This window comes from Loxodonta africana, chromosome 2 (genome assembly GCF_030014295.1).
Source record: "Loxodonta africana isolate mLoxAfr1 chromosome 2, mLoxAfr1.hap2, whole genome shotgun sequence".
NCBI lineage: Eukaryota > Metazoa > Chordata > Mammalia > Proboscidea > Elephantidae > Loxodonta > Loxodonta africana.
The window spans coordinates 144151732-144166768 of NC_087343.1; the positions used below are offsets into that span (position 1 = coordinate 144151732).

Sequence of the window (15037 nt, forward strand, 5' to 3'; positions counted from 1 at the left end):
TCAGAACCAACTGGATGACACCTAACAACAATAACAGTGTTTCTTATAGCTCTAATTTTTTTTTATTATTTTGACAATCAACTTACTGTTGAAGACACTAGTTCTTAGTGGTTATTCTAAAATTATAATTAATTGCCTTTTAATTTATATTAGTTTATTTCCCTATTCTTCTAGAATTGTTTAAACAGTTGTTTTTCACAACCATTTTGTACTCTTTTCGTAGACATCTAATTTGAAGTTTAAAGCATTGTATCATTTTGATTAACAGGAGGATCGACATTTTGTGGCATTGCATCACTGTGTCTGATGGGTAAACTAGAAGAAGTTTTTTCAGAAAAAGAATTGAACAGGATAAAGAGGTGGTGTATAATGAGGCAACAAAATGGTTATCATGGAAGACCTAATAAGCCTGTAGACACCTGTTATTCTTTTTGGGTGGGAGCAACTCTAAAGGTAAGAGAACTAATAAAAATGAGAAACGTATTCTCCATAATATGAAATGTGCTAAAGGGATTGGTCCTTGTAATATACATTAAATATTATTAGGTTTAGGGTACTAAGTTTTTCCTGTTGCTCTAGCTACTCTTGTGTGGTTTTTCCATAGAATTCACTTATCTTCTTGTGCTACTTGAAAATTTCCATTCTTAGGAAACTCAAGTAGCATAGAACCTAGGAATGAAAGTAGGTATTAAGTCATAAAAAATATCCTTACTGAAACTGACCATCTGCCCATCCAGAGCAGGAATCTGTCAGAAAGTCATACTAGTAAAGGTTTGAGGGGAGGGTGAGTCCCTGGGTGATGCAAATTGTTAAGTGCTCGATTATTAGCTGAAAGGTTGGCAGTTCAAACCCACCCAGAGGCTCTTCAGAACACAGGCCTGGCAGTGTGCTTCCAAAAGGTCACAGCCTTGAAAACCATGTGGAACAGTTCTATTCTATACACATGGAGTCACCATGAGTCATAATTGACTTGAGGACAGCTAACAACGACAACATTAATCTTAAAAGAGAAACCATGGATTATTCCTTAAAAAAAACATTTAAGATTTTCTATTATTCAGTAATTTGTCTCAAACCTTCTGAAACTCAATTGATAGATATACACAGTAGAGATTGATTCCCCACCTCTACTACCTTTTGATATACTTAATGCTATAAGGTTATTATCCACTAGATACCCAAAAGTTTTTTTTTTAATGTTAAAATTGCCTTTTCATCTTTAAGAAATATCACCTAGTTCTGGTCTTCTGGAATCTAACAAAAGTCTACGCTGCTTCTTCTGTATAATATCTCAAATTTTTTTCTTAACAAAACTCATGCATATGCTTGAAATAAATTCTGAATATGGAATGATTTAAAATGAAATCTTGTTTCCCCTCACTTCCAGTCCCATTCCTTAGGTGTACCTTTTTTTTTTTCCAATTATAGAAATGTTCAGGCACATTCAAAAGTAGAGAAAATAGTGTAATTGTCTTCGGATTCTCTAGAGGAACAGAACTAATGAGATATACATACAGAGAGAGATTTACTTCAAAGAGTTGGCTCACACAGTTGTTGGAGATGGGCAAGCCCAAAATTCATGAATAGGCAGCAGGCTGACTCCCACAGGCTTATGTCCCATGATCTGTTGGTCAGGTGACAGAAAGTGTGCAAAGTGAAGAAAACAATATCTGTCAAAATATCTATTTATAGTCTGGAGGCAGAACACATCCTAAGTGAAGTCCCTTTTTAACTAATTGACTGATTACATTAGATTAAATTAAATTATGAAAGATGATTATATTATGTTAGGTTATGTTATGGAACAGCAACTAGACTAGTGTTTGGCCAAACCGCTAGGAACCATGGCTAGCCACTTGACATAAAAAATTAAGCATCACAATAATGAACCCCCATATGCCCAACAGCTTTATCCCAAAGCCAACATTCCTTTATTCTCCTACCCACTTCCCTCTCTATCACTATATTTCTTTGAGGCAAGTCCCAGATACCATTTTTTTATACTGTCTGGAAATTCTTCAGTATGCTCTTTAAACAAAAATAACTTTTTAAAAAACATATCCTTAGCGTTATTATCACACCTAAAAAATTAGGCATAATTCCTTATTACAGGTAGTCCCCGACCTATGACAGGGTTCAGTTCCAGTGATTCTGTTATTAGTTCTGATGTAAGTCGAATACCCCTTTTTTCTTCTTTTTTTTAGTTTTTGTTGATTATTGCCATAGCCTGCTATGTGACCGTGTTTTGAACAGTAAATCGTAACATTAACCATCTGCAAGTGAACATCTGAAAATGATAACATCAGCAGATTACATGCTGCAACACTGTATGTAGAACATATTACTAACAATGAGATGTGCAAAAAAAAAGACAGTTGTTAAGTGCAGTTTGTCATAACTTGAATACGTCATAAGTAGGCAACTACCTATGTCATCAAATATCAGGTAAATTATGAGGCATATTTATCAACCTGAATTATCCATTATATACTTTCTCAGTCATGTTTTACTGGAGAATTTCAGCAACCATTGCAGATCATTGCATAGATCCATTATGTCATTGGATGTTGCAAATGGTGATATTCTAATTCTATTATGCCTTCTAAATTTATTAGCTAGGATTCTTTTATAAAAAAGAATTTCACCTTATCATTTGCACCCCTGACGTACAGCTTATACAGGAAGATGGATAAATACTTAATTCTTTCTTTTTTTTTTTTTAACAGTCTTCAGTACAATGAGTTGGTTCTCTGGGTTTTGGTGTTTGTTTTTCTTTCAGTATCATTGTGATCTCATAGATTTTTAACATTTTATGTTTCAATCCATTATGGTTTTTCTTTTTGATGCTTAAATTGTCCCATCTTAGCCCCCTTAAAGTTGGCTGCTGAGCCCTTTTTGTATGACCCCAGCAGTCTTTGTCAACTTTCTAGAGGCGGCCACTTTTAAAGCTACTTTGCTATTTTAATTATGGTGGGTTTCACCATAACTATAAATAATATGCTAGTTTCTTGCTTACTCCGTTTAGATTTTATTTTTTATTCCCAAGTATGAAAAATGAAGATTTAGCCTCCTCATTTTCCAGCAAATTATTACCGGTTATGTTATTTTTTATTCATATTCATCAGGTTTTCACTGGCTAATGCTTTTCAGAAGTAGACTGTGGGGTCCTTCTTTCTATTCTGTCTTAGTCTGGAAGCTCAGGTGAAATCTCTTCTCCATGGGTGACCCTCCTGGTATCTGAATACCGGTGACATAGCGTCCAGCATCACAGCAACACACAAGCCCCCACAGTACGACGAACTGATAGACACTTGAAAACCTTATGAGTAGCAGCGGAACATTGTCTGATATAGTGCTGGAAGATGAGCCCCCCAGGTTGGAAGACACTCAAAAGAGGACTGGGGAAGAGCTGCCTCCTCAAAGTAGAGCCGACCTTAATGACGTGGATGGAGTAAAGCTTTCAGGACCTTCATTTGCTGATGTGGCACGACTCAAAATGAGAAGCAGCAGCTGCAAACATTCATTAGTAATCGGAACCTGGAATGTACGAAGTATGAATCTACGAAAATTGGAAATTGTCAAAAATGAAATGGAACGTTAGACATCGATATCCTAGGCATTAGTGAGCTGAAATGGACTGGTATTGGCCATTTTGAATCAGGCAATCATATAGTCTACTATGCTGGGAATGACAACTCAAAGAAGAGTGATGTTGCATTCATCGTCAAAAAGAACGTTTCAAGATCTATCCTGAAGCACGACGCTGTCAGTGATAGGATAATATCCATACGGATACAAGGAAGACCAGTTAATACGACTATTATTCAGATTTATACACCAACCACTAGGGCCAAAGATGAAGAAATAGAAGATTTTTATCAGCTGCTGCAGTCTGAAATTGATCGAACATGCAGTCAAGATGCATTGAAAACTACTGGGGATTGGAATGCAAAAGTTGGAAACAAAGAAGGATCAGTAGTTGGAAAATATGGCCTTGGTGATAGAAACAATGCCGGAGATCGAATGATAGAATTTTGCAAGACCAGAGACTTCTTCCTTGCAAATACCTTCTTTCACCAACATAAACGGCGACTGTATACATGGACCTCGCCAGATGAAACACACAGAAATCAAATTGACTACATCTGTGGAAAGAGACTATGGAAAAGCTCAATATCATCAGTCAGAACAAGGCCAGGGGCCGACTGTGGAACAGACCATCAGTTGCTTGTATGCAAGTACAAGCTGAAACTGAAGAAAATCAGAGCAAGTCCACAAGAGCCAAAATATGACCTTGAATATATCCCACCTGAATTTAGAGACCATCTCAAGAATAGATTTGACCCATTGAACACTAGTGACCGAAGACCAGACGAGTTGTGGAATGACATCAAGGACATCATCCATGAAGAAAGCAAGAGGTCACTGAAAAGACAGGAAAGAAAGAAAAGACCAAGATGAATGTCAGAGGAGACTCTGAAACTTGCTGATGTCGGATGGATCCTGGTTGAAAGCAGAGACTACCAGAAGGATGTTCACCTGTGTTTTATTGACTATGCAGAGGTATTCGATTGTGTGGATCATAACAAACTATGGATAACATTGTGAAGAATGGGACTTCTAGAACACTTAATTGTGCTCATGAGGAACCTCTACATAGATCAAGAGGCAGTTGTTTGGACAGAACAAGGGGATACTGCATGGTTTAAAGTCAGGAAAGGTATGCGTCAGGGTTGTATTCTTTCACCATACCTATTTAATCTATATGCCGAACAAATAATCCGAGAAGCTGGACTGTGTGAAGAACAGGGCATCAGGGTTGGAGGAAGACTCATTAACAACCTGCGTTATGCAGATAACACAACCTTGCTTGCTGAAAGTGAAGAGGACTTGAAGTACTTACTAATGAAGATCAAAGACCACAGTCTTCAGTGTGGACTACACCTCAACATAAAGAAAACAAAAATCCTCACAACTGGACCAGTGAGCAACATCATGATAAATGGAGAAAAGATTGAAGTTATCAAGGATTACGTTTTGCTTGGATCCACAATCAACAGCCATGGAAGCAGCAGTCAAGAAATCAAAAGACACGTTGCATTGGGTAAATCTGCTGCAAAGGACCTCTTTAAAGTGTTGAAAAGCAAAGATGTCACCCTGAAGACTAAGGTGCGCCTGACCCAAGCCATGGTGTTTTCAATCGCATCATGTGCACGTGAAAGCTGGACAACGAATAAGGAAGACCAAAGAAGAGTTGATGCCTTTGAATTGTGGTGTTTGCAAAGAATATTGAATATACCATGCACTGCCAAAATAACGAACAAATTTGTCTTGGAAGAAGTGCGGCCAGAATGCTTCTTAGAGGCAACGATGGCGAGACTGCGTCTTACATACTTTGGACATGTTGTCAGGAGGGATCAGTCCCTGGAGAAGGGCATCATGCTTGGCAGAGTACAGGGTCAGCGGAAAAGAGGAAGACCCTCAACGAGGTGGATTGACACAGTGGCTGCAACAGTGGGCTCAAGCATAGCAGCGATTGTGAGGATAGTGCAGGACTGGGCAGTGTTTTGTTCTGTTTTGCCTAGGGTTGCTATGAGTTGGAACCGACTTGATGGCACCTAACAACAACAACAACAACAGCATATTTTTAGTTCTGAACTTCTTCTCCCCTTCCACCTTCCAGTTCTATCAGCTTACCTTTACTTTTATAATGTCATGTTTGGAGCATTCATATTCTGTTTGGTAACCATAATACAACCTTTCGTGCTTTGCATATGAGTTGATTCTCAAAGTGGAAAAGCAATAATCAGTACTTATTATGATAGTATAAATATTGTTCATTGCCTAACCAAGCACAATGTTAAATTATAACTGCTGCTTTTTATGTAATGACCCATGTGACATTTGATGTAGAATATTCTTAGCATGAAGGTCCTAAGGAGTCTCTTTCTTTATATTTTTTTAATTGCTAAAAATTTATGTTTCTATTAGTTTCTTATTTATGGCAAAACCTTCTTACAGATTTTGCTTTTCTTGGAATTTCTAATTGCAATTCATTTTCTTTTTGAGAAGGATGTCTTATTAATTGGTATTATTTAGCTCCTTATACAGTCTAAATGTTACATGGACTCTCTTTAAGACATCGTTCTTGGAGTTGAAAGGCATCTGTCCTAATTTGAAAGAATTACTTTATAGACCTACTTTGGAACTGTCATTTTGAGATTTCTTTCCATTGGATTCATGGGTTAGTTCCATCTAAGAACAATACTTAAAAGGTTCACATCTGGTATAGCTTGGAACAACTAATCAAAATAGATGCTTTCCATATAGTAGCACCATGGCTGTACCAGTGGTAAAACCAAACCAAACCCGTTGCCATCAAGTCATTTCCAACTCATAGCAACCCTATAGGACAGAGTAGATCTGCCCCATAGGGTTTCTAAGGCTGTAATCTTTATGGAAGCATACCACCACGTTTTTATCCCCCAGAGCAGCTGGTAGGTTCAAACTGCTGACCTTTTGGTTAGGAGCCAAGCACTTAACTAGGGCTCATCTACTGGTGCATAAGGGCTGCATTATCAGCCCCAGCTTTACCATTTTGTGTATCCCATTTCATCGTCTTGGCTTTTAACCTCATCTTTCTTAAGTAGTTCTTCAAACATCTTTGTCAGAAAGTGTATGTGATATATAAACTTATGAGCCCTTCTATGTCTGCAGAACATCTTTATTCTGTCTTTACACTTGATTAATCATCATTCAGCTTGATATGGACTCCTAAGAACAAAATCATTCTCTCTTGCAATTTTATTGGTATTACTTTATTTTCTTCCTATCAAATTACTAATTTTAATCCCAGTCCATTACTCATTGCTAACAGCTCCTCCCTCCCCTCCTCTCCCAAAGCTTTGTAGAAATTCTCTTTATCCCACTTCTGAAACTTTAAAAGAATATTCTGTTTTGGGTTTTTTTTTAATTCTGCTTTTTGGTTTGAAGATATATGTCCTTTCAGCTTCATCAAAATCTTTTATTTCCTTGCTAAATTTCTTTGCCCTCTGTTTTTTCTCTCCATCTCTCTGGAAATCATATAAGAAGGGGAGCTGGCAGTTAAGATGGGGGGGGGTCCCTTATTGTTAAAATGAGAAGGATTTTATCCCAGGGTGCCAATAAGCTCCCATGCAATTCCTTCATTTTTTTCAGAGGAGAGTTATTTAACATCAGGCTGTGTTTGAACTGTCATTTGCTTTGATTGCAGGGAAGTAGAAAAGAGGGAGCTATTCCACTGATAAAGGAAGGAAAGAAGGGAGGGGGAAAAAAGGAAAGCAGAAAGAAAAAAAAGCACTTTATTTTCAACTGCTTTCTCAATCAGTTTCTATAAGCTCATAGCCTAGAACCCCTCCAGGGATTTTCTGCTGTGTATTCTGGGCTGCAGTTTCCTTGGCTGTCTGTGATTTGTTAACTCATTTATATCTGCTTTGTGTCTTACAGAAATTTGTTGATCTCTCTTGTCTACTGCTCACCCTCTCCTGTTCCTTCCACAGTTTGATTTATCTTTTATTTATTTCTATTTAGTGGGATCCTGGGAAAGCAAATGCATTTCCTAAATCTTTGAGCTAGTTAATTTTTTATATTGCCGTTACTTTTTCTCTCACCTTTTACCTTTTCTAATTAAAGATGTATAATACTTTTACTGTTCTCAAACAAAACTGTCTCTAACATCTGATTAGTAACTTTTGTTGCTCTTTTTTAAATACTTTTTGTTCAAGTTACTACCAGTTTGTAACTAATAACTCAAGAACCTACAATAAGAATCAAATTATGGGTTGATAAAATTGCACGTTTTATTTGTTTATTTATTTTTATTGTACTTTAGATGAAAGTTTACAGAACAAACTAGTTTCTCATTAGACAGTTAATATACATATTGTTTGTATGACATTGGTTAACAACCCCATGACATGTCAGCACTCTCCTTTCTTGACCTCGGGTTTCCTATTACCAGCTTTCCTGTCCTCTCCTGCCTTCTAGTCCTTGTCCCTGGGCTGGTGTGCCCATTTAGTCTTGTTTTGTTTTATGGGCCTGTCTAATCTTTGCCTGAAGGGTAAGCCTCAGGAGTGACCTCATGACTAAGCTGAAAGGGTGTTCGGGGACCATACTCTCAGGGTTTCTCCAGTTCCTGTCAGGCCAATAAGTCTGATCTTTTTTGTGTGTGTCAGAGTTTTGTTTTACATTTTCCTCCAGCTCTGTTTGGGACCCTCTATTGTGATCCCTGTCAGGGCAGTCAGTGATGGTAACCGGGTACCATCTAGTTGTAAAAATTGCACCTTTTTAAACGATTGCTTGAATTAAGTGGGTTGGGGAAATTGTGTCTTAAGCCTAGCTTAAAGAGATACATAGAGCTTAGTTGGGCCTGGATCAAAAAAAAGAAATGGCAAGTGGGTTGAGAAAAGGACAGCGGATTTGGTGAGATGATAAGAAAAGACAATAATGTGGTTAGCTAATTTTAAGTGCCCAAGTCCCCAGAGACTTGCTCTGAGAGCCTTAGTTTTAGAAAAATGTATTCAAATGATATTTATCTGAATTTGGAACCAAAGGTCCATATGAAAGTTTGATGTCAATAAATTTATATTTGTCATGTCATTTCAGCTTCTGAAAATTTTCCAGTATACTAACTTTGAGAAAAACAGAAATTACATCTTATCAACTCAAGATCGCCTAGTAGGGGGATTTGCCAAGTGGCCAGATAGTCATCCAGGTAATTAATTTTTTTGTATGAATCCGGAAAAACTTTTATTTCTTTAGTAGATCCTATACGGATATTAACAATATTTTGCTATGAATCCAGAAAGAAACTTTTATTTCTTAGGTAGATCTTCAGGCATCTTGTTCAGAAAGGGTATGTGATAGAAAATTTAGACACAGTTGTAAATTTACAGTAAATGATATGTAAAAAGAAAAATGGTAGATTATTTTTTAAGTTTTTGGTAACTTTAGGATGTTGAGTGATCTGAAAGAAAGCTAGTTATCAAGATGTATTAGTACAGTGTGCTTTTTTTCCCTAAGTATTTCACTTAGCAGTGTTTTATTTCATTTGAGTCAATAAGACAGATGGTCTGAGTGGGTCCTGTCCAAAACAGAGCATCATTTGGCTCATCCAAAATTGTTACAATTATGAGATATGACTTAAAATAAGTAGAATAAATTACTCTCAATCCACCAGGGAACCTGTTCTTATCCTCTTCAGAAATCATTAAGTCAAAAGCCTCAAATTCTGAATGCAAGTGTCCCTCACTGGCTAAACTCTTGCTCTCTGAATTTAGGCAGACTCAGGTAATCTTCTGATGAATACCTTGCTATGTGAACTTTCACCACTCACTTTCTGAAAGTCAGGAACCAGATGGATTCAGCCTTTGTGGTATCCCATGCTTTCCAAACCTGGGAAGAGCATAGATACGAAGAGCAAAGGATTCTTGTGTTTCACAAGTACTCTCAAGTCAGCCCTCTAGAAATCATGAAAACTGGCATTTTAAAAAAATATTTAGATAATTCTGCTGTTTCCTAAGCTTAGACAGACCTCATGTCTAAGCTGCATATTATAAAACTTCCTGCCGAGTAACTACATGGATGCCATCAACAGGCACTTTAGACCCAGCCTGTCTGCTGAACTCGTCGTCTCCATGCCTCCCTGTCACCACACCTCGGTGGCACTAACTGCCCATCTTCAAGCCTAGGATTCTGCAACAGCCTTAGTGTTAGTCTTCCTGCCTCTAGCCTAGACACCCTCATATTGCTACCTTGTGTATCTGTATGTACATGTACTTAAATGAGAGGAAAGGGGCCAAAGCTTTCTTCAGACTCTGAAAGAGATCTCTATGCAGAAAAGACTAAGAACCTCTAATCTAAACCCTTGTATTCAGTCTTTTAGAATCACTCAGACTTCCTCAGCACTCAGAGTTCTTTAACATTGCAAGCAGGCTTTTCCAAGATTTGGCTCCTATCCCAGCTCTAGCATCATCTTTCTCCACACTCCCTGCTCCCCACCCCCACCTCTTATGTTTTCATCTCCAGCAAAACAAATCTATTTACGGGTTTCTCATAACAATCAATATGAGAATTTGTTAAAATAATTCAGAACACTGACATTTTTGATAAACAAGTTGGCAAAGTATTACTTATAAATACATAAAACTAGACGGAGGGGATGATTGTTTTTGCAGCATTGCAATAAAATCACGGTTTTTAAAATCACCTGTCTAGAAAGTACCTCCTCAACTCATCTGTAATAGAACTGCCATGGTCAAAAAAGGTAGTTGAAGCCAGATATAAATAAAAACAAAAAAAAAAACAAACCCAGTGCCGACGAGTCAATTCCGACTCAGAGCGACCCTATAGAACAGAGTAGAACTGGCCCATAGAGTTTCCAAGGAGCGCCTGGCGGATTCAAACTGCCGACCTTTTGGTTAGCAGCCGTAGCACTTAACCACTACGTCACCAGATATAAATAAGGGACTCAAAATCTTATGGTTGTACTTGAAATGAGCAGGAATATTTCCATGCATCCATACTACTTGTGTTTTTATGTAAAGCGTGCCTCCTTTGAAAAAATGTACAATGCTTTCAAAGTCATGGGCTAAGTATCTTTTCACAACCAAAAACTTAGATATTATTTTGCTTTAAAAATTAAAGTGTTTTCACAGATTAATTTTTAAAGCAAAATAATATCTTTAAGGTTTTGTTTTCTATATACATAGCTATAAGTACATTAGAAAAGTGCCTCAATAAGAAAACTATTTTTAGTCTTGATGCCACTTGTTTCGATTTATGCGTGGTACTACTTTAACAAAGACTATACTATTTTAACAAATGGGAACAGGGAAACGACAGTCTCTTGGAAAGCATTTCTTGTATAGACACACTTGAAATACATTTTAAGTATTTAAAATAGCTTTTTTTCAAATATAATGCTTGAAGCTTTCTTTTTAGAGAGACCAGTTGTGAACTTTCAACATTTTGTGAATATTTGGACATAATACTAACTTTACAGATACGTTGCAACATCTTCAGAGCCTGTATACTATGGACCATAGAAAGTTTTTGTTTGATAAATTTATCTGGAAAGACTTCTTCCCAGAGCCTTTAGAATAATCATTTTAATAAGATTCTTTAAATTTAGCGTGTTCTTGGGCCTAGAAAATCTAGTAACAGACTTGACACAAACAGATTTTGTATACATTTGTAGAAGAAACCTCTGAAAAAATGAAAAATTATTAAGTAAATATGTATTCCAGCATCTAAAGTGCTTGAATACATCACTGCTGGTAGATAAGTTTGTTTTGTTTTTTTTTTTTAAACTGAATTTTGAACAGTAATGCTCTGGTCTCATTGGCTTTTATGGAAATTCCTTTGAGGGAAAAAAAAAGTTTTATTTTTACTTTACCCTGAAAGATTTTACACATAACCTGTTGTTGTTATTGTTGTTGTTGTTAGGTGCCGTCGAGTTGGCTCCAACTCATAGCGACCCTGTGCACAACAGAACAAAACACTGCCCTGTCCTGAGCCATCCTTACAATTGTTGTTATACATAACCTACTTTGTGTTATTCTGGATACATATTATTTCCCTTTCTGCTGAACTTTTTTTCCTAGAAAAGTTTCCTAGTTTCTAGAAAATAAAGCTTCATATGGCTTTGTACCCTTTGTACTTTTAGGATAACTACAAAGAAAAATGTAAAAATATAAGGGAAGTCAAATTTATTTTTATTTTTGGTAGTCTGAAAATTAGAGGAAAATGAGCCAGAAGAAACCTAAGCATTTTCAGAAGAGACCTAAAAAGGGATTAACGTGGGTATGCAATAATGAGATAACTTTGTCACAAACAACTTTGAGGAAGCACAACCATTTGTCATTCTTATCTTGAAAAGTAAATGATGCTCATCATATAAGTAAAACTTTTTCTTTAACTCTTTTGCCAAAGTGGTCAGATGTTTTGAACCTTAATAGCTATTGAGGCCATAAATGATGGCTGATTCAAAAATAGAATTCTTGACTGCTACAAAACTGGTTTTTTGTCGTGTTCCCACAACTGCAAAGCTCTGTGCTCTTCAGAAGTCCATATAAGGCTCTCAGGCAGGAGACAGCCATGTGATTTCAGTGGCCACTATAATGGGAGAAGGTTGCTGCCCCTGAAAGATGGAAAACTGGCAAGGTCCAGTGCAGAAGAGTTGTTATGGTATAAACACTGACATTATTATAACCAAATAGAATGTGAGTCTGTTTTTATTGTCAGGTCAGATATTTTTAGAATGACTGACATTACCCTAAATAGAGAAATATAAATATAGTACGGCATTCCAGAATGGATTACTTTGCTTAAGCTCCTTTCATTTAGCACAGTGTTAAGATATAGTATACACTTTAGGAACTGTCAGAGATAAAACTGGGGGAAGGTGCTGCTAGGAAGACTTTCTTTTTATGATATATAGTTAAAGCCATTTGTTTCCATGTTCCGAAATAAGCAAAAGGGAAAACCCGCTAAGGCGAGAAGCGTTTTATATTACTATTACTCTTCCTCTCTGTCATTTAATCACAGAGAATGTTGAGAATGTCAGTGTTCAGCTTGGAATGTTTTACTTTGTTAATGATATTTTTATGAATAAAATATCTTGGGTGATTTTGATCATCCGGTTTACAAAAAAAAGCTGTTTGGGACTTTAAGAAAGCAAATATTTCAAAAAATACATTTAATGTTTTTCAAAAAGTATTTTTTAATGTAATGATATGCTGGTAGATATGCATCTAGAATGTTTTATAGAATGTCCAGGTAAGAGTGTCTGTTACGATAAAAACGTCTCATTTTCAGATGCTTTACATGCCTACTTTGGGATTTGTGGCCTGTCACTAATGGAGGAAAGTGGAATTTGTAAAGTACATCCTGCCCTGAATGTAAGCACACGGACTTCTGAACGCCTTCAAGATCTCCACCAGAGTTGGAAAGCCCAGGACTCTAAACAATGTTCAGAAAATGTACACATCTCCACATGATTGACTTTAGATTGGGACAGTGGGGGCGGGGGGTGATTTATAGCATAATTGTAGCCCAAGGTTAAAAGCCATGTATAACCAAGTGTGTGCTTTTTTGAGAAGTGAAGGGATACAATCAAATATCATGCTTATGTCACTTTGGGGGATATGGTCTTGAGCCAGTAACCTTTGTACTGGGTTTCAAGAAAATCTTTGTTTAAGTCTGAACCACAGTGGACTCTGTCATAGATCTTAAATGTTTATACTGTATTTCTAAGAAGTTCTTTAAGGCAAATTAACTGTATGTAGTTACCTTCAAACAAACTTCAGTACAAATTGTATCATGTTATAAAATGGACACAAAACTTCAGAACAGTTTACACTTCATATAGCATTGATAATCTTCCGGTGAACACTTAGTGATTATTTTTAAAGTTTGATTGCTGATGGTAGAAAATTGCTTGAAGAATTAAGTATCTGGGATTATTCTTTGAAAACAGATAATCCCATAATTTTTTTAAAGAATGACTTATTTTATCTTATTCTTAAGTGTGCCAATTAAATTTGTGTGGCCTATATAAATGAAATTAATGACTTCATAGTAAGAATCAATAGGCTTAACTAATACAATAGTTTTCTAAAGGAATTTTGCTTTAATAAGATTCTATCATGTATTAAAGTCACCGCAACTAAGAGAAAAGCAAATTAACTATATGTGATTGTGAAAGGGAAAGTTCTGTGTTATGCTGGGGGGGAATACTAGCTATGTTTGATTTTAATCTGAAATCATTAGTTGCCTTTTTTTTCTTTCTGGGGAGAAAATCTTTCATATATTGAAGGAAAGATAATGAGTTTGTTTACTTTATTGAAATATGTGATGTTGTAAATTATATTTGTACTTTTATAGCTGAGTTATTTTTACCCATTTGGATTTTTTTTGTTTTTTTTTTCCCTCAGTTTGAGTTAGCTGCTCTAATTTCAAACTAATAATTTTCTAATGTTTTCAAATTAAATAAGTGAAAATGTAAGTACAAAAATAGAACCATGCAAGTAAATTCAATGGTGCAGCTCTATACATAGTCATTTATATTTTTATATTTTGAGGCAAGTGGGAGGGAGATGTACCCATTTAGGGGGTAAGGGCTGAGGTTTCACTTTTGTTCATTTATTTTCTTAATTCTGTGAACTATCTAATTGTAAAGGAGATAGTGTAAAAATTTATCTTCATTACTAATCAGTTTATCAATAAATCCTATCCATCACTCTTGATCAGTGGCATTCAAAGATATGAGTCTAGTATTAAATGAAGAAGAAAATCTCTTAAGGAGCTAGGTTTAAGTTATAGTCTTGGTGATAATAAATGTTGAATTCTACACATATCAATATAAAAATGAAATTACTAGCATCACTGTTTAGATAATATTTTTAATTTTATTTTCATTTCTCTCCAAAATTAGAGAAAACCAAACCAAACCCATTGCCATCGAGTCAATTCCAACTCATAGCGACCCTATAGGATGAGAGTAGAACTGCCCCATAGGGTTTCCAAGGAGAAGCTGGTGGATTCAAACGGCCGGCCTTTTGATTAGCAGTTGAACGCTTAACCACTATGCCACGAGGGCTCCAGTATATTCTTGGAGAATCAATTCACTCATTATTGGTATGCTTAGTTTTAAACTTGAGTTTGCCAAATCAAAAAAAAAAAAAAACGAAACCAGTTGCTGTCGAGTCAATTTTGACTCGTGGTGACCTTATAAGACAGAGTAGAACAGCCCCAAAGAGTTTCTAAGGAGCACCTGGTGGATTCAAACTGCTGACCTTTTGGTTAGCAGCTGTAGCGCTTAACCACTATGCCACCAGGGTTTCCAAAGTCAACCTAATAAATTCTAAGCAACAGCCATCAATGGATACTGAAACCATTAGGAGAAAGCTTGATGGACAACTTTAAAATGGAAACCTCAGCTACCACTGCTTGAATCCACTGAACAATCCTAGCATCTCTACAACTGGAACAATCACAT

The 15037-nt window shown here is 36.4% G+C and overlaps 1 protein-coding gene across 1 annotated transcript in view; it reads left to right on the forward strand.

The window, feature by feature from the left end:
- PGGT1B (protein geranylgeranyltransferase type I subunit beta) overlaps window positions 1-14740 on the forward strand; it is an 86732-nt gene extending 71992 nt beyond the window's left edge. Inside the window, exons 7-9 of the mRNA XM_003404489.4 lie at window positions 269-453; window positions 8644-8752; window positions 12856-14740. Of these exons, the coding sequence (XP_003404537.1) occupies window positions 269-453; window positions 8644-8752; window positions 12856-13037 (476 nt within the window). The 3' untranslated portion in view covers window positions 13038-14740. The remainder of the gene's footprint in view (window positions 1-268; window positions 454-8643; window positions 8753-12855) is intronic.
- Window positions 14741-15037: the final 297 nt, after the last annotated feature.